Source organism: Procambarus clarkii, chromosome 94 (assembly GCF_040958095.1).
Source record: "Procambarus clarkii isolate CNS0578487 chromosome 94, FALCON_Pclarkii_2.0, whole genome shotgun sequence".
Taxonomy (NCBI): Eukaryota; Metazoa; Arthropoda; class Malacostraca; order Decapoda; family Cambaridae; genus Procambarus; species Procambarus clarkii.
This window is the reverse complement of record NC_091243.1, coordinates 2,544,237-2,569,586: the sequence shown is the minus strand read 5'-3', so window position 1 is coordinate 2,569,586 and position 25,350 is coordinate 2,544,237. Positions and strand designations below refer to the sequence as shown.

The following is a 25,350-nucleotide window of genomic DNA, read 5'->3' as shown; positions in this document are numbered from 1 at the left end:
AATGATTGTTCTCATTATTCATTGTTGCAACGTTTAAATACATTCAACACACTGTAGTGACAGTGTCAGATGCAGGCGATGAGTCACAATAACGTGGCTGAAGTATGTTTACCAGACCACACACTAGAAGTTGAAGGGACGACGACGTTTCGGTCCGTCCTGGACCATTCTCAAGTCGATTGTGAAGAGGAGGTAGAGACAGGCAATAAATAGGCAAGAGAGAGTTGAGGAGGAAAGTAAGGTGTAGGGGATAGTAGTAATAATGAGAACTGCAGAAGGAATACTGGCCCATACGAGGCAGCTCCTATTATATCCACCGAAAGAGAAGGAGATAGTAAGAATAAGAAGAGGATAGCAAGGGAGCGTAGGAGAAGACAATGAACAGAAAAAGGGGAGAAGAGTGAAAGAAAAGGAAAGAGAAAGAAAGATAAATGGAAGGGGTAAGCTTATGTTAAGTCACGTTTGTTAGAAAGATTAGAGCATTTGAGTATATACTGTGAAAGGGAAGAGTCCACAGCAACAAAGCCAGGACTCAAGTTCATGTTGGGTACATTGTGTATCAGAGCCGATTCTAAATGAGGCCTGAGCCATATTTTGGAGCCAAACTCAGGCTCTATGCACGTATTCGCAGTTTGAAATTACGACTTTTTATACCCAACATATGCCAAGTACTGAAAGCGACAGTGAGTCACATTTTGCACAAACTCCCCTGCAGTTTTCAAAATATCCCAAACATCCCAATTTCGAGGCCTGCGCCATATTTTGGAGCCAAATTCTAACTCTCTGCACGTATTCGCTGTTTGAAATTACGACTTGTTTATACCCATCATATGTGAAGCACTGAAACCAGCGTTTGGTCACATTTGTCCCAAACCTCCCTGCAGTTTTCAAAATATCCCAAACAACCCAATTTCGAGGCCTGAGCCATATTTTGGAGCCAAATTCAGGCTCTCTGCACGTATTCGCAGTTTGAAATTACGACTTTTTATACCTAACATATGCCAAGTACTGAAAGCAGCGTTTGGTCACATTTGTCCCAAACCCCCCTGCAGTTTTCAACATATCCCAAACTACAAAATTTCGAGGCCTGAGCGATATTTTGGAGCCAAATTCTGGCTCTCTGCATGTATTCGCAGTTTGAAATTACAACTTTTTATACCCAATATATGCCAAGTACTGAAAGCGGCGTTTGGTCACATTTGTCCCAAACCTCCCTGCAGTTTTCAAAATATCCCAATTTCGAGGCCTGAGCCATATTTTGGAGCCAAATTCTGGCTCTCTGCACGTATTCGCAGTTTGAAATTACGACTTTTTATACACAACATATGCCAATTACTGAATGCGGCGTTTGGTCACATTTGTCCCAAACCTCCCTGCAGTTTTCAAAATATCCCAAACATCCCAATTTCAATGCCTAAGCGATATTTTAGAGCCAAATTCTGGCTCTCTGCACGTATTCGCAGTTTGAAATTACAACTTTTTACACCCAATTTATGCCACGTACTGAAAGCGGTGTTTGGTCATATTTGTCCCAAATCCCCCTGCAGTTTTCAAAATATCCCAAATATCCCAATTTCGAGGCCTGAGCCATATTTTGGAGCCAAATTCTGGCTCTCTGCACGTATTCGCAGTCTGAAATTACGACTTTTTATACCCAACATATGCCAGGTACTGAAAGCGCCGTTTGGTCACATTTGACCCAAACCTCCCTGCAGTTTTCAAAATATCCCAAACATCCCAATTTCGAGGCCTGAGCCATATTTTGGAGCCAAATTCTGGCTCTCTGCACGTATTCGCAGTTTGATATTATGACTTTTTATACCCAACATATGCCAAGTACTGAAAGCGGCGGTGAGTCACATTTTGAACAAACTCCTCTGCAGTTTTCAAAATATCCTAAATAACATAATTTCGAGGCCTGAGCCATATTTTGGAGCCAAATTCTGGCTCTCTGCACGTATTCGCAGTTTGAAATTACGACTTTTATGCCCAACATATGCCAAGTACTGAAAGCGGCGTTTGGTCACATTTGTCCCAAACCTCCCTGCAGTTTTCAAATATCCCAAACATCCCAATTTCGAGGCCTGAGCCATATATTGGAACCAAATTCTGGCTCTCTGCACGTATTCGCAGTTTGAAATTACGACTTTTTATACCCAACTTATGCCAAGTACTGAAAGCGGCGTTTGGTCACATTTGACTCAAACCTCCCTGCAGTTTTCAAAATATCCCAAACATCCAAATTTCGAGGCCTGAGCCATAATTAATCTCATAATAAATTAATTATTTTAAATAACACAAGAGGTTGATAAGATATAAGAAGCTTTTATCCATAAATTTATGTATATATATATATATATATATATATATATATATATATATATATATATATATATATATATATATATATATATACATATATATATGTATATATGTATATATATAAATTTATATATATATATATATATATATATATATATATATATATATATATATATATATATATATATATATATATATATATATATATATATATATACATAAATTTATGGATAAAAGCTTCTTATCACTTATCAACCTCTTGTATTATTTTAAATAATTAATTTATTATGAGACTAATTAAGAGCTGCTGTTTATATGTTAAAATTATGTTAGCATCATTGATTTCAATTACTGTTATTTAAGTGGGCATACTTATGTTCTCTGGTTCATTTCTTGGTACAATGATGGTGCTTGTTTGCAGTAAGTTCTGTGTACTGCTGGTTGAGGCTGACTGAATGAGGCTACTGTTTATATATAGCAGTTTTACCTTTGCGGCTATATTTAATAATTTATATATATATATATATTAATTGCACTGCACATTTATGGATAATCTAATTCTTAGACCATTTAGGTTCGAAAGACCAAACTTATGTGAGATATTTCCTAGCAGGCCTTTATCTGGGTTTTATTCTTGTATAATCTTTGATTTCTTGATATATTGAATTTACTTTATAATATTTACATTACTTCAAAGGGTACTGTATTTTTAAAATTATGCTTCTAGGTGTTTACCTGATCACAGGTGGGGGGGGGGGGATGTACATAGACTATACCATAATTATAATAAACTACTGAATAATGGTATTATAAAAATGGGATACTATTACAACTAAGAATGATTAGTTAAGTGGTTATTTGTTCTCAGCTGTAATGTGGTGTGAGAGCTGGCCCTCCAACATCAAACTGGTTTGCCTCATGCGGTTCATATTGGACCAGGGTTAATGACAGCTCTGTTGTCTTTGTTAAAACAAGTAAGCATCTGCAAAAAGTACATGTATGTAGGCGATAACCGCTCTCTGTGACTTCTCTCGCTTAAACCATACCTGCGGAAATATTTCAGAGTACTAAACTGTATCTACAAATGCGTTATATAACAAGGGAACTTTGAGTAATTTACTAAACCAGGCTTACCCTTGCTTTTGTGCTATCATGCTAATAACCGGCTAACCTATCTAAAGTAAATTGGCCATACTACTATTAGACATTGTAGGGGCCTCGTAGCCTGGTGGATAGCGCGCAGGACTCGTAATTCTGTGGCGCGGGTTCGATTCCCGCACGAGGCAGAAACAAATGGGCAAAGTTTCTTTCACCCTAAGTGCCCCTGTTACCTAGCAGAAAATAGGTACCTGGGAGTTAGTCAGCTGTCACGGGCTGCTTCCTGGGGTGTGTGTGTGTGGTGTGGGGGGAAAAAAAAGAAAAAACAAAAAAAAAAGTAGTTAGTAAACAGTTGATTGACAGTTGAGAGGCGGGCCGAAAGAGCAAAGCTCAACCCCCGCAAAAACACAACTAGTAAACACAACTAGTAAACACATGGGGTTTTGTCAAGTAATTAGCACTTCACGTTATTGATGATAAAGTTGTTGTGGGAGTATCACTGTTGGGCGATCGAAATATCCGATCTTTGCAGTGCCTCGTATGCGAGATCTCATGGACAGGTTGTTTTGTTTACATACTATTCAATGCCTCACTCATCTGCCTCCCTCCTCCGAAATGTCTCCAGAAAAATGGTTCCATCCCTGATTGTCATATTGACGTAAGGAGGGAGCCTTCAATTTTAGAGTAGATTTCTTTAAGTTAAATCATTGAGAACACTTTTCAATTTTTTTTTTATTTATATATACAAGAGTTGTTACATTCTTGTACAACCACTAGTACGCATAGCATTTCGGGCAAGTCCTTAATCCTAAATTCCCCGGAATACGACATATTTATTCTAAAGTCTAGACTGTTAGTTTAAGGGATACGTGTTGTGTTAAACATATGCTGTGATGTTGCAGATATCCCGTTTTCTATAAAAAAAATTATGACTATGTAAATTAACAGCAGCTTATAGCTATAAGTTACATGTAAGTGTCTAGTGTCGGAATTTTCGACAGTCGAGGAGTATGTCAGTTGCATGTTAAACTAGCGCTTTCTGAATAATTATTTAATTTTTGCAACGAACTCTCCAATATTCTAGATTGAAGTCCAAATCGTTACCAGTCATAGGTGCTCAGGAGGGAGGAGCTAATCAGTCCACGTCAGCTGTATGCCTCGGCCAGTAATGAGCCTTACTCATAGTTGTAGCATTAAACGTTATGAAGAATATCGTGAGGACAAATTTACATATAGAACAAATAGAACAAGAACTCAATAATGTGATGTTATAATTGTCTAAATATGCCTGGGATACAGACGGTTCTGGCAGCTTTCTCAAAACTCAAACGTCGAATACACCATGTGTCAACTTTGCAAAAAAGAAAGCATGCACTCGCTTGAACCTTATATTTTACAATGTCCCATACCGAATGACTTTCAACCCCCCCCCCCAGAGTTGAAATATGCTGAACTTTGTAAATATTATACTGGATACCTGAGTTACTCTTTCAAACTCTCTACTCACTTGAAAGAGTAACTCAGGTATTGGTGAACAACGGATATAGCAACGCGGAAATAAACGCTGGTATAAGAAGACACTTGGACCGTTGGTATAATCCTGAACCTAGAACAGAAACCATAATACCTCCAATAAAATTATATTACAAATCAACCATGCACAGTGAACATATAAAAGAGGAAAGAATAATGAAAGAAATAATCCGTAAAGGAGTAAAAAGCACTACTCCTAACCAAAACATAAACCTGATAATATTCTACAAAACCAAGAAGACTTCCGAACTCCTTATCAAAAACAGCCCGAAGCCGACGGAGAACCCTCTACAGCAGTCAAGCGTTGTATACATGTACACTTGCCCCCACGAAGGATGTAACCTTCAATCTAAGTACATAGGTATGACGTCGACCAAGCTGACGAGGCGTTTGACATGCCATCTTCAATCCGGTGCCCCCAGGAATCACATGAGACAAGCCCATGACATCACCCGTACAAGAGAAATGTTGAACAAAAATACCTGTATAATAAACAAAACCCAAGATGCAAGAAGATTACAAATTCTTGAAGCAATTCACATAAGAATAGAACAACCTACCATGAACACCCAAATCACGGAACTATTTACTCAACCCGTTCCCGCACTTTCTTAGAGTCAATATTGACTTATTAAATAAGTGCATATGTGACATACTAATTTATTGTGAATATTTTAGTTTACCTTGAAAAGCTTCATAGAAAACACCGACCTTACCTAACCTTCTTAGTATGTTAAGCTAAGCATCTTATTGCTTCGTAATTACAATTATTACATAACCTATACCTATAATAGGTTAAGCCGACGAGTATTATTACTTATTATTACAATTATTACTTAACCTATACCTAAAATAGGTTAAGTAATAATTGTAATTACGAAGCAATAAGATGCTTATCTTAACATACTAAGAAGGTTAGGTAAGGTCAGTGTTTTCTATGAAGCTTTTGAAGGTAATCTAAAATATTCACAATAAATTAGTATGTCACATACGCACGTATTTAATAAGTCAATATAGAGTAAACGAAAGTGCGAGAACGGGTTGATTTACTCTACCCACCATGAGAGTAAGGATAAGACATAACGATGCCAACACAGAAGACACTGTTCAACATAACAGGCCAATTTCACTTGCTTAATCATTGTATGTAGATAGGAGCTGCCTCGTATGGGCCAATAGGCCTTCCGCAGTTACCTCTATTCTTATGTTCTTATGTTTCACCCCCCATTTATCCCTTATGTATCCTCCCATGTTTTCACCTTTATTGTCTTATCACCTGACCCAGTGCGGGTATAAAATCAACCAGTCCTGAAAATTCTTTTCACGTGAGAATGAACCATGGAGGTTCGAAACGTTGTGCAAATTGTATAAATAAGTGTAATACATTCTATAGTAATTCACTTCTTTTCTTCACCTCGAAATTACGAAAATGAATTTTGGAGAACTCCTATTTCAGCTAAGCCCTGATGCTAAGAAAATAGTTAGAGGGATAGAAGCCCTAAATTAGAAGATAGTAAATACAGAATATGCGGTCATATTCAATGAGACACGTTTAAAAGAAAACTTGCTGCCAGTATACACCGATAGAAGAAATTGTATATATATATTGATAACATTGTAAATGTATGGCAATGCCTGTAGTATAAAAAGAATAAAAAGAAATAAGCCTTACTGCGACCAGGGTAGAATCCTGATAACGAGGAAAAATATCTGCAAAATAACCATTCCTCTTGGAGAAGTTATCCCTGGAGGTAATCACTTCAAAACTACTATGTAGTTCTATTATTTACCCTCTATCCATGGTTAGGTTAAGTTGTGTTTCATTATGTTTGGTTATGTTATTTCGGTGTATTATTGTCAAACATGTGAAACATGAGATTCGGAAACTATTTTAGTGTCCCAACGAATTTAATTTACAGAAAATCAAATTCTTCAAACTGTTAAAAAACCGAGTTGGCCATACATTTTTTTTTATCTGAAACCAACAATTTATAATACAATAAAATATTATAATACCTGAGAATATTCTGTTTAGGACCAAGGTTTACTTCACAGTTTACAATCAGACTATTACTGGCACTGTAATATGCATTTAAACCATCACAAATATCTAGATAACACTATCTAGTTGGTGCGAGAATGGTTTTAGTAACTCACTGAGGATGGGCTCAATAACTTTTATAGTGGTGGGAGCCTTATAAACGACCATGAAGACAGGTCTGCATACAACAGGCCTGCTTGCAAAAGCAGACCCTATTTGAATCTCATCGGAAAGTGGATTGGTTGGCCAACTAAGCAAAAAGTTCTCATAAGGCCACGAGAACTTAGTCTTCTAGACAACAGTTTATTTCTGAAAAAGAAAGGTTCCAGATGGAAAATTTTGAAAGTGATGATGCTTGACCTATAAATGAATGGAGCGAGCTGAGGGGGAAATATAACGTTCCAGTGCTCCTAACAGCTGGAGTACGTAATTGAGAGATGCCGTACAGCATATAAGTAGACTTGGAATATTTAGAGAAGTCGATGCAAAAAAATTGTATATTTCGGTGGCATTAGAAAATAAAAAGTTAATATTTTCCTTTTGTTTAATTAACCTGGCAAGTTTTCATGTATATAAAGAGTTAAGTGTTTACTTGTATTAGTTTAATGAGAGAAAATGTCATGACCATTCTTCTTCTTCTTCTTCTTCTTTTTTAGGATTAAGAAATATATGGAACATTGTAATTTTAAGTTATAATTTTTTTTGGATGAAGCCAACTACTTCAAATTTGTTAGTAAGACTTCAAGAAGAAGAGAGTCACATCTTGTATTTATTTATATATACGATTTATGTGTATAATAATAATAATAATAATAATAATAATAATAATAATAATAATAATAATAATAATGATAATAATAACAATAATAATAACAATAATAATAATAATTTATTTACATAATTGTACATACATATGGTTCATAAATAGAGGAAGGTACATAGGTAAGACAAGAACATTGCATAAAGCCACTACCACGGAGTGACCGTATCACGCTTAACTGAAGATAAATGAGTTGGGCTGATTAAAGGTTTGAGGAGGCAGACACTTAATACTAACAAGAAGCAGTTAAAAAAATGTATTGTTCAAGACGTTTTGCATATATATACATCTTTAAGGAGGGCATAACACCAAACGAAATAGGATAGAATGTACACGTGTTATTAGGGATTTAGAGACAATATATGGATTTAGAGAAAACCAACATTTCTACAATAATGAGAAGGAGTCAATCTCCTGGACCTAGACACAATTTGTATCTAGCACAAGGCTATTGAGTGTGAGGAGTAAACCACACCAGAAGATCAGGCGACAACGACGTTTCGGTCCATCTTGGACCATTGTCAAGTCGACTGTGATGGGTCAGAGACAGTTGTTGATGTTGTTTTAGATTTAGCTACCCTGAACGAAATGTTCATGTAGCACGGGCTATGGTGCGCCCGTAATTGAGTTCGGTTATTCGTGATAACCTTGTTACTGTGATATTTGGCTCAAAGTTTTAAATGGAGGTGAAGATTCCTCCTTTTTTCCCTATTTCTTTTTCTCTTCTGTTTTAGTGCATTGGTTTTAGTTTTGTTTTAATAACATTATCTTGGTGGCAGATGTAGATGCAGAATGCTCACTAATGAGTCCCATTCCTAAACGGCTTTTCTAATCATTGTAGTGGCTGTAGAATGTGCATCTAATGCAGCTGCTGTCGTTGGATTAATGTTGAGTTTGATGTGCGGGGCTTCAGTAGCTTCATATTCCAGTAAGTAGTGCAATAGTAGTGCTATTCCACAAATATGTTTCACAAATACGATAATCTTTAACTATTGGGTTTATTACCTCCCAGCAGCACTTGTAGCCAAGTCTGAGTCTGTGTATGGCTACTGCAATGTCTCTGAATATCTTTTTGCCAGGCTTGAAAGAGGAGTAACCAGTGGCTTGTTCGTACCATATCGCAGTGGATCTTCCTTCCGCTACTTTGGCTCTGTGGCGACTTTTGATAGTTAAGTGTATTTTCTTCTTGATTTGCTCCTTAATCTGTGAAAATCTTGGAAGTATTTTTTTCCTGTACAACAGGTAGACCAGTGGCAGTTTTTGCTAGTGAGACTGCATTTTCATTTCCATCTATGCCAATGTGCCATGGTATTCAATTTAGGGGGATTGACAGCCCTAGATTATGTTTTTTTTCCTATATGTTAGATTTCTGAGGAGTTGTATATTATCTCTGTGCTGACTGGATAGCAATGCCTGGAGCGAATGGGAAAGAGGTTGTTGTTGTTGTTATTTAAAATTCAGCTATTGGGACCAAAATTTTCGAAGTAGAACGGGCTATGGTGAGCCCATAGAGGACTTACCAGGCACAGGAGCGGGGCTGAAACGGGGGGGGACAGAGGTTGTTGTTGTTGTTGTTTTAGATTCAGCTACTCAGAACAAGAAGTTCCAGTAACATGGGCTATGGTGAGCCCGTAAGTGGAGGTTCTTTGGAGCCATTATCTGTATCAATAGCTGATACTAGAGATCTGGCGATGGATGGGGTAGTTGTCAGCAATGGAGGGCTGGCTGTACCAGTTATGGAGCTGGTGGGGTTAGTGTAGACCTCTAGGTTTTTCGTTTTGTCTTTGAGTAGGTGTCGTATTTGTGGTGCAGCGGTGGAGCTCTTACTAAGATTACCTCGTCTGAGCAGTCCGTAACCTATGTAGTTGGAGTTTTCGTCTTTCGCCTCGTAGCCTTAAGTAGGCTCAGGGGTCGTAGATTAGTGGCAGAAGCTATTTCAGGGGCGTTGGTGGTGCTGTTAGCATTTGTAGACAGCAAGTCTGCCAGCGTGGCTGCTGAGATGGTGATGGTAGGAGTGTTGGGAGCTGGAGAGGTAATTACCTCTGTTTGTGCCGCCCGGGTCATGGGTGGTTCTGGAGACTGTGTTGAAATTGACCTCGTGGTCGTCCTGGTGTTAGTCTCCGGAGTGGTAGAGGAGGCAGTGAGACTAGCGCCAGGGGCTATGATGGGTTCCAGGCCATTGATTAGGTATAATATGTTCAGCTCACTGACAAAACGTTGGTTGTCTGGTCCGGTAAGCCTCTCCGCTAGCCTAATAAGACCAGGAAAAATGCCTGTACGTGATGCAGGGGGCTGTAAAGGAGCCTGTGGGGCTTTGGGTCCCCATTGTAAAGGCTGGATCGCCTGGTTGGATAAGCCACTCTTTGGTAAGTAAGGCTGGATAGTCTTCTAGTCGGTTGGTGGGAGCTGAGGTGGTGGGTTGAGGGGCTGGGGCTCTGGTCGCGGAGGTAGAAGGGTTGTTTCTCTTGGCTTCAACCTGGGTCTTGACGTTTTCCTGTCTGCGGGGGCAGCGGAAGGAAATTGCGTGGTGATTGCCATCACAGAGCAAGCACGGGCAGCAGAACATTGGAGAGGCGACAGAAAAGTAAGGGGACGAAGGGAACATCAGAGCAAATCAAGAGAGCAAAAGAGTTAGAAGCCCCAGCAACAGCTGGGGGGGGGAAGAAAGGAATAGCCAAGGAAGTGACCAGGACGAGCACCAAGCATCGGCTCCTGGAGACAGACACAAAGGGACGAAAATTGTGAAATCAAAAGTTGGAGTTTAAGGAAATTGGCGTAAGATCCACGAATGTTCCACTGAAGAATAGACATCGACAAGAAGAGAAAGGACAGCAACAGAGAACAACGAAGAAACAAAGGTGAAAAGGGAGTACAGCACGTTAAAGCGCAGGATCAGGATCAGGGTCAGCGAAGTCAGGGTTAGGGGGCATGGGTAAACTGAGTATAGATGGAGGGAAGGGAGCGGGAGGAAAGACCAGTGCAGGGTCTGGAGCGGGAGGAAAGACCAGTGCAGGGTCTGGAGCGGGAGGAAAGACCAGTGCAGGGTCTGGAGCGGGAGGAAAGACCAGTGCAGGGTCCAGAGGAGGAGGATGGGGGGACAACCGAGGGTCAAGGACAGCAGCAGGAGGGGCAGAACCCAGGGAGCGCAACTCAGCAACTGAGAGGGAAGCGGGGGCCAAAGAAACCTCCATAGCAGGAACAGAGGGGTGCGACCACTGAAACGGGAGGGGATGGAGGGAGAGAGGCAGAGGAAGGGGGCGAGGAAGAAAGCGAAGCCTTCTTACCCGCCGGGGTGAAGGAGGAAGGAGATGAGCCAGGCTTTCGCTTCTGACTCAAAGAGACAGGCGTCCCAGCAACAACGTACTGGGCAACAGATTCAAGCGTCTCAACAGGAGAAGAAGAACGAGAGGAAACAACACGATGATCTCTGGGAGATTGATGGACATCAGCCCGCACAGACAGGCGGCGTGGAGAGCTAAGAGACGGAGGAGAAAGATGGGGAAGGAGGATCAGAGCGAGACGAGGAAGAAGATACAGGAGACATGTATCAGCAGGGCATCAGACTGGGTAGAAAGAAGGGGAACCCCAGATCGAGAACCAGGAAGGGGACCCTTCGGGACAGAACATAAAGGGACAGAGGAGGAGGCCGTAGGCATGTATGGGTCTAAGGCCTGGAAACGGCTGTGAAACTGAGGAGGTGGGAAGGACGAGGAGAGTAAGAGCGCAACACTTGAGGATAAGAGAAGCCAGCGAAAGGGGGGAGACGGCTAACTTGGCGCCTCGCCTCAGGAAAAGAAAACGTTCCTGGTGCCTCAAAGTGAGGACGGCAGCCTCAAGTTTTAAATGTACACACGAGCGGGAGAAGGTAGGATGGGCCTCGCCGCAATTGAGCCAGAGAGCCCGGGGAAAAGTGCACTCCGACTTAGAGTGACCTTCTACCCCACACATGGGACAAAAAGGCAGTACTGGAGCATTGAAGGGCACCATGCCAAAACCTCCAACATTTATTACAAAGCTTTGAAGAGGGAATGTACTCCTGGACGGAGCACCTGGCACCAGCAAGAATGACAGAGGGCGGAAGGGTCCTACCATCAAAGGTAATCTTCACAACCCAAAGGGGTTGACGGCGACGACCACGAGGGGGACGAGTAAGCGTGTATACTTGGAGGACAGAATGGCCCTGGGCATCGAGAATATGTCGAATATCTTCGTGGCAGTCCTGTAGATTCCTAACACTGGTTGCAACATGGGGTGGGAGGAGAACAATGCCAACACTGGCATTGAACCGAACGTTCTTGGGGACCCAAAGAGGGGTCTCGCCAAGGCAGGATAATGCGGCCAAGCGACTGACTGATCCTGAGAAAGAGCAGCATCGACACGTGTACTAAGATGGATGGGATTGAAAGTAACAGAGATATCTACTAAATCAACAAGGTGCCTATGAAGGGAGAAATCGTCAGGAGGTGTAAAATCCAGAGGGAGGAGATCAAAGTATTTGGCTCACGAAGCAGGACCAAACAAGGCGTGGTATTGTGAAGGGATCGTGCGAGTGCGGCCGTGGCGGGGACGGTGTTGAGAACCCCCAGAGAGAAGAGGGTTAATGGCAGAGGTCACAATGAGAGACTGAGCCATGCCAAGGGACGAGGTGGTCACCACTGGGGGCTTGTGGTTCGACCCAACCACAGAGGAGAGAGGGAAGTTGAGGTGAGTAGTCAGGAGGGTCAAAGGAGGAGCAAGGTTAGGGCCACATGCAGCGGTGGCTACAGAGGCCGGTCTTCCAACACCGTCCGACTCAGGAGCTTGGTCGCCCACCACACGAGCCTGAGAAGGTACAAGAGGAACATTATTTGACAAAAACGATTAAAGGCTTTCATTCACGGATGTGCCCCACACCCACCACGGAGCCACAATTAGAGGATCGGACACCTAACAAGAGACATGTTGTCGGTGTTGCCGGGGCCCCCCCAGGGGTGCGTAGTGAGTATACTTACCACAAAAGCCACCTTAAGAACCGTCGGTCCGTCGAGATCGGGTTCAGTGACGAAAGGAGGATTGAAAATAAAAGCGTCCCCTTGCTCGCGACGTCGGGTACCACAGTTCTACGAGTGCAAGAGTATACCTCCTCAAACACCTGGGCGTCAAAACAAAAGAAGGCCGAAATAATAATCAAAACAGGCAAGATATCGAAGGGAAATGACAATTAGAAAGGAGAAGAGGGGGGGGGGGGAGAAAAACGAAACAGAAGGTAAAGGAAAAGTCGTCTAGCATAATTAAAAAGGACAGCAGCAGGAGCACAAGGCTACACAAAGACAGAGGACTGTCCCAAGGATCATCACACTCCGGCAGCCGCCCACCAAGGGTCCCCCTCACGGCAACAACGGGCCGGACAGGGAGGGAGAGTGAATTATAAATACATTTACTCAGACATACAAGAGGGATGAGAAGGTGATTGTTGACCAATCCACACAATAGAAAATGAAGGGACGATGACGTTTTGGTCCGTCCTGGACCATTCTCAAGTCGATTGTGATCTCAAAATCGACTTGAGATTGGTCCAGGACAGACCGAAAGTCGTCGTCCCTTCATTTTCTAGTATGTGGATTGGTCAACATACTTCAGCCACGTTATTGTGACTCATCGCCTGCGATGAGAAGGTGATACGAGATATAATTGACAGGAATTTCAAACCTTGCAGTGAAAACGGAAGGATTCGCTCTGTCATTTATTATAGCAACCATCGTACATCTTTCCTCATTATGAGATAAAATATCTCTGCCTCCTCTGACAAATGGTGTACTAATGTAGTGTATTAATACAAATGCTGCTATATAGACTGCGCTCTGAAGTATATGCTACATTAGACATACCATGTAAACATTGAGTAGACGTCTTACCCTTCATTTGCAAGATGGAGCTATTAGGCAACATCTTTCTCAATACCACAACACCATCCTGAATCCCCAAGACATAGTGAAAGATACGACAGTAATCACACACACCGACGATCGTAGGAGGCTTCGTATACTTGAGGCTGTGTTCATCCGGGAGCTGAGACCAGTAATCAACATTCAGATTAAGTCGACTTTGAGCATACAGCTCAAAGTCGACTTAATCCACCATTTATCCAAACACAACCCATCCTCCATACTGTTTAATATTAAGTGTAATATATACCAAGAACAACTCCTGACTGGTAGGAATGGTAAATAATTACACTTACTAGGGAGGCACCAAAAAAGAGGGGCCTGATGACCTCAGGTATATCACCATCCAGGCATTCACTGACGAACCTTATGAGTTCCACAAGAAGATCTTGTGCAGCATCACCAACCGCAGGATTCCACATTTGCTTGATGTGTTGAGGTTTTATTCCTGTAAAGCCGTCTGCTGGCCCAGGTGGAAAAGAAAGAGCTGCTTTGTAGACCAGATTCACCAACAGTTAATGGGTTTGAACTGGCCTCGGTTGGAGGCGATACGATGTTGTCGATTCCTGAGGCTCTGGGTGAGAGCTAGCTTGCACAGCAGGCGCTGTGGCAGAGTTCCTAGGAGGAATTTTCTCATCACCAGTGAGGACTCGAATAGCACTTGCAGTATTTCCCTTTAAAATTTTCTTGGTGATTTGCGCTCTGATTTTGTGCGTTTCCGATGCGTTGTTGTTACCATTTCTGTGATGGGTGTGTTTTGCTCGAGGAGGCAGGAGAACTAGGTTACCCCCCTTAGGGTATTCATTTATCGCCCTCAAGACCGACGATGCAATTTATTATTATTATAATATATATATATACATATATATACATATATATATATATATATATATATATATATATATATATATATATATATATATATATATATATATATATATATATATGCGAACAAGCCTGAATGGTCCCCAGGACATATGCAACTGAAAACTCACACCCCAGAAGTGACTCGAACCCATACTCCCAGAAGCAACGCATCTGGTATGTACAAGACGCCTTAATCCACTTGACCATCACGACCGGACAAAATGAGGTGATAGCCGAGGCTATATGAACCACCCCACCGCCGGCACTCGGATAGTTATCTTGGGCATAGCATTTTACCAAATCACCTCATTCTTTGGGGCACACGTGAGGAACACAAATGCGAACAAGCCTGAATGGTCCCCAGGACATATGCAACTGAAAACTCACACCCCAGAAGTGACTCGAACCCATACTCCCAGAAGCAACGCATCTGGTATGTACAAGACGCCTTAATCCACTTGACCATCACGACCGGACAAAATGAGGTGATAGCCGAGGCTATATGAACCACCCCACCGCCGGCACTCGGATAGTTATCTTGGGCATAGCATTTTACCAAATCACCTCATTCTTTGGGGCACACGTGAGGAACACAAATGCGAACAAGCCTGAATGGTCCCCAGGACATATGCAACTGAAAACTCACACCCCAGAAGTGACTCGAACCCATACTCCCAGAAGCAACGCATCTGGTATGTACAAGACGCCTTAATCCACTTGACCATCACGACCGGACAAAATGAGGTGATAGCCGAGGCTATATGAACCACCCCACCGCCGGCACTCAGATAGTTATCTTGGGCATAGCATTTTACCAAATCACCTCATTCTTTGGGGCACACGTGAGGAACACAAATGCGAACAAGCCTGAATGGTCCCCAGGACATATGCAACTGAAAACTCACACCCCAGAAGTGACTCGAACCCATACTCCCAGAAGCAACGCATCTGGTATGTACAAGACGCCTTAATCCACTTGACCATCACGACCGGACAAAATGAGGTGATAGCCGAGGCTATATGAACCACCCCACCGCCGGCACTCGGATAGTTATCTTGGGCATAGCATTTTACCAAATCACCTCATTCTTTGGGGCACACGTGAGGAACACAAATGCGAACAAGCCTGAATGGTCCCCAGGACATATGCAACTGAAAACTCACACCCCAGAAGTGACTCGAACCCATACTCCCAGAAGCAACGCATCTGGTATGTACAAGACGCCTTAATCCACTTGACCATCACGACCGGACAAAATGAGGTGATAGCCGAGGCTATATGAACCACCCCACCGCCGGCACTCGGATAGTTATCTTGGGCATAGCATTTTACCAAATCACCTCATTCTTTGGGGCACACGTGAGGAACACAAATGCGAACAAGCCTGAATGGTCCCCAGGACATATGCAACTGAAAACTCACACCCCAGAAGTGACTCGAACCCATACTCCCAGAAGCAACGCATCTGGTATGTACAAGACGCCTTAATCCACTTGACCATCACGACCGGACAAAATGAGGTGATAGCCGAGGCTATATGAACCACCCCACCGCCGGCACTCGGATAGTTATCTTGGGCATAGCATTTTACCAAATCACCTCATTCTTTGGGGCACACGTGAGGAACACAAATGCGAACAAGCCTGAATGGTCCCCAGGACATATGCAACTGAAAACTCACACCCCAGAAGTGACTCGAACCCATACTCCCAGAAGCAACGCATCTGGTATGTACAAGACGCCTTAATCCACTTGACCATCACGACCGGACAAAATGAGGTGATAGCCGAGGCTATATGAACCACCCCACCGCCGGCACTCGGATAGTTATCTTGGGCATAGCATTTTACCAAATCACCTCATTCTTTGGGGCACACGTGAGGAACACAAATGCGAACAAGCCTGAATGGTCCCCAGGACATATGCAACTGAAAACTCACACCCCAGAACTGATACATACCAGATGCGTTGCTTCTGGGAGTATGGGTTCGAGTCACTTCTGGGGTGTGAATTTTCAGTTGCATATGTCCTGGGGACCATTCAGGCTTGTTCGCATTTGTGTTCCTCACGTGTGCCCCAAAGAATGAGGTGATTTGGTAAAATGCTATGCCCAAGATAACTATCCGAGTGCCGGCGGTGGGGTGGTTCATATAGCCTCGGCTATCACCTCATTTTGTCCGGTCGTGATGGTCAAGTGGATTAAGGCGTCTTGTACATACCAGATGCGTTGCTTCTGGGAGTATGGGTTCGAGTCACTTCTGGGGTGTGAGTTTTCAGTTATATATATATATATATATATATATATATATATATATATATATATATATATATATATATATATGTATATATATATATATATATATATATATATATATATATATACATATATATATATATATATATATATATATATATATATATATATATATATATATATATATATATATATGACAATGTCAGACCACGGAGGAAAAATGAAACAGGAATTTCCTTAAGGAAATTTAAGGAAATTTCCTTAATTTTTTAAGGAAATTCCTGTTTCATTTTTCCTCCGTGGTCTGACATTGTCAGATTCTTAATCACGTGTTTATTTTCGTGATATACACACACACACATATTATATATATATATATATATATATATATATATATATATATATATATATATATATATATATATATATATATATATATATATATATATATATATATATATATGTCGTACGTAGTAGCCAGAATGCACTTTTCAGCCTACTATGCAAGGCCCGATTTGCCTAATAAGCCAAGTTTTCCTGAAATAATATATTTTCTCTAATTTTTTTCTTATGAAATGATAAAGCTACCCATTTCATTATGTATGAGGTCAATTTTTTTTTATTGGAGTTAAAATTAACGTAGATATATGACCAAACCTAACCAACCCTACCTAACCTAACCTATCTTTATAGGTTAGGTTAGGTTAGGTAGCCGAAAAAGTTAGGTTAGGTAGTCGAAAAACAATAATTTTATGAAAACTTGGCTTATTAGGCAAATCGGGCCTTGCATAGTAGGCTGAAAAGTGCATTCTGGCTACTAGGTACGACATATTATATATATATATATATATATATATATATATATATATATATATATATATATATATATATATATATATATATATATATATATATATATAATAATAAATTGCATCGTACGACCCTACCTACCACTGCACAAATATATATATATTATATATATATATATATATATTATATATGTCGTACCTAGTAGCCAGAACTCACTTCTCAGCCTACTATGCAAGGCCCGATTTGCCTAATAAGCTAAGTTTTCATGAATTAATTGTTTTTCGACTATCTAACCTACCTAACCTAACCTAACCTAACTTTTTCGGCTACCTAACCCAACCTAACCTATAAAGATAGGTTAGGTTAGGTTAGGTTAGGTAGGGTTGGTTAGGTTCGGTCATATATCTACGTTAATTTTAGCTCCAATAAAAAAAAATTGACCTCATACATAATGAAATGGGTAGCTTTATCATTTCTTAAGAAAAGAATTAGAGATAATATATTATTTCAGGGAAACTTGGCTTATTAGGCAAATCGGGCCTTGCATTGTAGGCTGAGAAGTGCGTTCTGGCTACTAGGTACGACATATATATATATATATATATATATATATATATATATATATATATATATATATATATATATATATATATATATATATATATATATATTAGTATATTTTGGTAGCAGTCTTTCTTGTAAACATATGTTGTTAAATATGACCGAAAAAGTAAGGTTAATAATTCTAACGCGAATTTTCTCAATATTTCTTATGTTTCTTTTTACTGTAGATTGTAATTGAAAAATCAATTCTCCAAAATTCATTTTTATTTCTAGTCTGACGAGATGCTTGAACGCGTTTCGTAATAACTTATGACATTTTCAAAAACATTAGTTTACACACACACAACTATAACCTGAAAACACTAAAAAGAGTTTTACTTAATGCTAACATTGACCAGCTTGTCTTATATATTCGCATTTGGGTGAGGTGATATGTTGCAACAGTTTTGGATGAGGTGAACAAACTATTGACCAACACAAAACAGAACACGGTGCAATGGGTATAAACTGGATAAATAAGAGGGAAGAATGGAAGTAACTGCAAAGGGCTTTTTGGCCCATACTTCCTCTTGATGCTTCTATATTGGTACGGAGAATGAAAGTGGGTAGAATATAGTTGTGCATTAATTGGCTGTTGATTGCTGGTGTTGACTTCTTGATGTGTAGTGCCTCGCAGATGTCAAGCCGCCTGCTATCGCTGTATCTATCGATGATTTGTGTTGTTTGTTAAGACTTCTCTGGTGATGGTCTGGTTGTGGGAAGAGATTATATGTTCCTTAATGGAGCCCTGTTGCTTATGCATTGTTAATCGCCTGGAAAGAGATGTAGCTGTCTTGCCTATATACTGAGTTCTTTGGGGCTTACAGTCCCCAAGTGGGCATTTGAAGGCATAGACGAAGTTGGTCTCCTTTAAGGCGTTCTGCTTTGTGTCTGGAGAGTTTTTCAAGAGTAGGTTGGCCGTTTTTTTGGTTTTATAGTAAATCGTCAATTTTATCTTCTGATTTTTGTCTGTAGGGATAACGTTCCTATCAACACTATCTTTCAGGGTCCTTTCCTCCGTTTTATGAGCTGTGGAAAAGAATTTCCTGAAAATAGTCTAATAGGGGGTTAGAGGTGGTTATCATGAGGATATCTTGAGATGATTTCGGGACTTTTTTAGTGTCCCTGCTGCCCAGTCCTCGACCAGGCCTTCACCCCCAGGAAGCCGCCCGTGACAGCTGACTAACACCCAGGTACCTATTTTACTGCTAGGTAACAGGGGCATAGGGTGAAAGAAACTCTGCCCATTGTTTCTCGCCAGCGCCTGGGATCGAACCCAGGACCACAGGATCACAAGTCCAGCATGCTATCCGCTCGACCGACCGGCTCCATAGAGGCACATTCTTATAGTCTAATAGGGGTTAGAGGCAGGAATGTGCATTGAGGCACATTCATAAACATAGGAATGTGCCTCAATGTCAGCAGTGACTGCCCAGACAGGTACCAGAGGAGTGTTGTTAATGCTTACGTCGACCATGCTCTCAGCCACAGCTCAGGATGGAAGAAAGTCGATGAAGAACTCTGTAGGGTAAGGCAGGTCCTAGTCAACAACGGGCTGGTAGATAAGTTGGCGTCATGAGAGGAGCGTGTGTCAGGGTGGTCAGGACTGGTGGCGCCTGGGTGGTCAGGGCCGGTGGTGCAAGGGTGGTCATGGCCGGTGGCGCCTGGGTGGTCATGGCCGGCGGTGCCAGGGTGGTCAGGGCCGGTGGTGCCTGGGTGGTCAGGGCCGGTGGCGCCTGGGTGGTCAGGGCCGTTGGAGTAAGGGGCTGACGGAGGGTACAAGCCTAGCACCACACACTTCTCTGAGAGTCCTGTGGGAGGTAGACTATTTTACAGGATCTTCTTTTTCAACAGCTCATAAAACGGAGGAAAGGGTCCTGAAAGATTTTGTTGATAGGAACGTTATCCCTACAGACAAAAATCAGAAGACAATATTGACGATTTACTATAAAACCAAAAAAACGGCCAACCTACTCATGAAAAACTCTCCAGACACATAGCAGAACGCCTGAAAGGAGACCAACGTCGTCTATGCCTTCAAATACCCACTTGGGGACTGAAAGCCTCAAAAAACTCAGTATATAGGCAAGACAACAACATCTCTTTCCAGGCGATTAACAATGCATAAGCAACAGGGCTCCATTAAGGAACATATAATCTCTTCCCACAATCAGACCATCACCAGAGAAGTCTTAACAAACAACACAGAAATCATCGATAGATACAGCGATAGCAGGCGGCTTGACATCTGCGAGGCACTACACATCAAAAAGTCAACACCAGCAATCAACAGCCAATTAATGCACAACTATATTCTACCCACTTCAAGACTCCGTACCAATATAGAAGCCTCAAGATGAAGTATGGGCCAATAGGCCCTTTACAGTTACTTCCATTCTTCCGTCTCATTTATCCAATTTATACCCATTGCACCGTGTTCTGTCTTGTGTTGGTCAAAATTTTGTTCATCTCATCCAAAACTTTTGCAACATATCACCTCACCCAAATGCGAGTATATAAGACAAGCTGTTCAATGTTAGCATTAAGTAAAATTCTGTTTATTGTTTTCAGGTTACAGTTGTGTGTGTGTAAACTAAAGTCTTTGAAAATGTAATAAGTTATTACGAAACGCTTTCAAGCGTCGCGTCAGACTAGAAATAAAAATGAATTTTGGAGAACTGATTTTTCAATTACCATCGGCAGTAAAAAGAAACATAAGAAATAGAGAAAATTCGTGTTAGAATTATTAATCTTACTTTTTCGGTCATATATATATATATATATATATATATATATATATATATATATATATATATATATATATATATATATATATATATATATATATATATATATATATATGTATATTATATATTCCTCAGTGAGCACGATTACAAGTGTATAATATTATGTAGTGATATACCACGAAATTATACCAATGTGTTAGTGTTCCCCTCATCCCTATCTCCCACCCCCAAGTGTGCACCGTCACCCAACCTACAAGCCGAAAGATGCCGACCCTCTTCCTCCCCCCCCCCTCCTGCCACACCAAACCATGTAACTCTCCTGCTACCCCACCTCCTCGGCCACCCTTGCCACACTCAGCCCGGCGTCTACCAGCCACCCACCTACATCCAGTGGATGTAGGATGATTTGTTGGGAGAGATGTGATGCCCCAAGCATCCAGACATGGCGCATGACACAGCTCTTAGTGGGCACTCAGGTCCCTCCCACGAGAGAGAGATACGCACTGATCAGAGTGGTGATTGTCACGGCCAGCTGACCTGCCACCGCCCGTGTACACCCGTCCACTCTTCGTCAGCCCAGCGCCCGCCCAGCGCCCGCCCAGCGTCCGCCCAGCGCCCACTAAGCCCCCCCCCCCCCAATGTCGCAGATCACAACAGACAGCCAGACTTCTCTCAGCCAAGAGGAACCATCAATCAGCAGCAGAGAAGGCACATGCCAAGAGTGTGACAGGGTGTGGTATATCAAGAATAACTGGGGTGTGAGCAAACACCCCCACAACGGAACCCAATGTCCGGGTACGAGGCCCCCTACCAAAGAGAGTATCAATCAACGCCCGACACAGCAGTCAAGGAGAACACCAGCAACAGCAGTATTTCGACAGAGAACCTACTAGCATCCATCAGAGGAGAAGCCATTAAAGGAGAGACAAATCACTAGCTTCCTCAGTCATTATGACTATAAATAGTTTTCCTACAGAAGACAACCAGGAACCCCTCCCCACCCGTGCCAAAAACACCCACCGCAGGAAAAGTATTAACAACTGAACCAGGGCATCCAAAATCTTAGCAACAGTCAGCAGGAAATAGAAGAAGGCAACACTGTAAGGGGGATCAGAGTCATCACCAGTGAGGACACAGTTGCCACCAGATGTCAATACAGCACAACCCTTGAGAGACAAACACTCAGCCTGAGCTGCACGTGTTGACAGTGTTCTATTAGTCGGTGTCACCTGAGTAGAACACCTGAGTGTGGTCGAATGTACACTGTTGAGGGGCCAGGTGTGAACACTGTTGAGAGGCCAGGTGTGAACACTGTTGAGAGGCCAGGTGTGAACACTGTTGAGAGGCCAGGTGTGAACACTGTTGAGAGGCCAGGTGTGAACACTATTGAGAGGCCAGGTGTGAACACTGTTGAGAGGCCAGGTGTGAACACTGTTGAGAGGCCAGGTGTGAACACTGTTGAGAGGCCAGGTGTGAACACTGTTGAGAGGCCAGGTGTGAACACTGTTGAGAGGCCAGGTGTGAACACTGTTGAGAGGCCAGGTGTGAACACTGTTGAGAGGCCAGGTGTGAACACTGTTGAGAGGCCAGGTGTGAACACTGTTGAGAGGCCAGGTGTGAACACTGTTGAGAGGCCAGGTGTGAACACTGTTGAGAGGCCAGGTGTGAACACTGTTGAGAGGCCAGGTGTGAACACTGTTGAGAGGCCAGGTGTGGGCATTGTTGAGAGGCCAGGTGTGAACACTGTTGAGAGGCCAGGTGTGGGCATTGTTGAGAGGCCAGGTGTGAACACTGTTGAGAGGCCAGGTGTGAACACTGTTGAGAGGCCAGGTGTGAACACTGTTGAGAGGCCAGGTGTGAACACTGTTGAGAGGCCAGGTGTGAACACTGTTGAGAGGCCAGGTGTGAACACTGTTGAGAGGCCAGGTGTGAACACTGTTGAGAGGCCAGGTGTGAACACTGTTGAGAGGCCAGGTGTGAACACTGTTGAGAGGCCAGGTGTGAACACTGTTGAGAGGCCAGGTGTGAACACTGTTGACAGGCCAGGTGTGAACACTGTTGACAGGCCAGGTGTGAACACTGTTGACAGGCCAGGTGTGAACACTGTTGAGAGGCCAGGTGTGAACACTGTTGACAGGCCAGGTGTGAACACTGTTGAGAGGCCAGGTGTGGGCATTGTTGAGAAGCCAGGTGTTAACACAGTTGAGTTGCCAGGTGTTAACACAGTTGAGTTGCCAGGTGTTAACAATGTTGAGAGGCCAGGTGTTAAGAATGTTGAGTTGCCATGTGTTAACAATGTTGAGAAGCCAGGTGTTAACAATGTTGAGAAGCCAGGTGTTAACAATGTTGAGAAGCCAGGTGTTAACAATGTTGAGAAGCCAGGTGTTAACAATGTTGAGAAGCCAGGTGTTAAGAATATTGATACCCCAAGTGTGAACAATGTTGAGAAGCCAGGTGTTAACAATGTTGAGAAGCCAGGTGTTAACAATGTTGTGAAGCCAGGTGTTAACAATGTTGAGAAGCCAGGTGTTAACAATGTTGAGAAGCCAGGTGTTAACACAGTTGAGAAGCCAGGTGTTAACACAGTTGAGTTGCCATGTGTTAACAATGTTGAGAAGCCAGGTGTTAAGAATATTGAGAGCCCAGGTGTGAACACTGTTGAGAAGCCAGGTGTGGGGACTCATGAAAGGTCAGGTGTGGGCACTCTTGACATGCCAAGTGTAGATACTCTAACGGCACATCCTGACTTTGCCGTTCTGGTATCTGACCATTGACACAACCACTCTTGCTCAGATAACAGTAATCCGTACAATAGCTTACCTGGTCATGACCTCGGGAACTGTGGTACTGAAGCAGGTGGTCTTGATGACAGAGTTGATGCAGGAAAATGTCCCGAATACCATGCACCTGTTTATAATAATTTTGATTCCCAGGATTCTGTTGACGCTGGAATGGTTGTTCCTCCAACTGATGTCTCCATTGATCTTCATGGACCTGATCATCATAATATGGAGAATATTGTACGAGAGAATCTTTGTGATCATATGAATCGTCTTTACTTCGTTGTAAGTCCTGCTTGTGTGAAAAACGTAAATAAACTGGAGAATGCTTCTGATCCTTCTTGTGAAGTAAATTAGGGCGAAGTTCCTTCAGCGGGGAAGCATTACAGTGTTGTACAGAGCAACATTGTTTAATATGAGTAAATGTTTGGTCATACTGGTGATGATGTTGCTGTAAAGAGCAGTGCTCCTGGTGAGCCTCTGACAGGAGCAGTTGCTGCTGAAGTTGCTGTTGCTCCAGCTGCTCCTGTATATGGGGCTGACCATGGTAGATGACCTGCGCGGCGGGCCTTATGGAGCAACACTGTTGTGGTGACTCTTGCCAGGTCAGCTTGGGTGAGGCCACCACGGAAGTGCTCTTGGTGTGACGTGGTGATAATGAATGCCGAGAGTCAGGCTTTGCAAGCCTACGGTGAGGAGACGAGGCAGGTGAATCTCTTCCATCTGGGCTGCCACACGACTCCCTGCTGTGTTGTGAAGACCAGGAAACTCGGTCATCGTCTATGCATTCCGCAGATCTTTCTTTGTGAAGAATGGGTAAAAGAGGTTTACAGAGTGGCGAGCTCTTCAGACACACATCTGGCATGTTTGAGGCCATGTTCTGCTCTGCGATCTTACTCATGTTACCTGTCCAGTGTAAAGGACTCTCTGCAGTTGAGTTACAGACGCTCTCGTCAGAAAGAAGATCTCCATGTTCACTTACAATGTTTTCTCTATAAATTGTATTTCTTGTACCTACCTGGGAGCTGTCTGTCTCATGGCGTGTGTTAAAGGGCAGCGGCGAGAGAGCCGGCGGCTGTGGCAGCTTTTCCTTCACTGACTGACTGACATGTGAAGGGAGATGTTGGCGAGGTGCCCCTACTGTGTCCTGGTGATCAGCTACAGGTGACAGGTAATGGAGATGTTGACGTGGTGCCCCTACTATGTCTTGGTGATCAGCGACAGGTGACGGGTAAGGGAGATGAGGGTCCTTGACCGTCTGGCGGACAGCAAGTGGTGATGTATGGTGTGGGGAGAGAGTGTTTCTACTGCAATGACGATTCTTCGGTGACATGCTGACAGAGTGGTGAGCTGAGGATGTTTGGGACCGATCACTGCTGACTGGAGACGTGATGTTTATCCTTGGTAAGGTTGTAGCAGATAGGTCAGAGGTGAGAGATAACGAGGAGTTGGGCCATGTTGAGTGTGAGACGCGTTGTTGCCTACTGTCTGGTGATGAGGACTGTGATGTAGATGCAAAAGTTTGTTGACACACTTGAGTGTTGTTCCCA

General features: G+C 42.6%; 1 protein-coding gene across 1 annotated transcript; it reads left to right on the top strand.

Moving 5' to 3' along the window:
* The first annotated feature begins 22,276 nt into the window (after positions 1-22,276).
* On the top strand, positions 22,277-24,157 carry LOC138359963 (uncharacterized). The gene is made up of 2 exons (XM_069319838.1): positions 22,277-23,779; positions 23,954-24,157. Exons 1-2 carry the CDS (start codon positions 22,277-22,279, stop codon positions 24,155-24,157), a joined length of 1,707 nt encoding a protein of 568 aa, XP_069175939.1.
* Positions 24,158-25,350: the final 1,193 nt, after the last annotated feature.

Coding starts and splice junctions, on each gene's coding strand:
- LOC138359963 (XM_069319838.1), top strand. CDS start 22,277: ATGTACACTGTTGAGGGGCCAGGTGTGAACACTGTTGAGAGGCCAGGT. Junction 23,780..23,953: donor ATCCTGACTTTGCCGTTCTG/GTATCTGACCAT, acceptor TTTGATTCCCAG/GATTCTGTTGACGCTGGAAT.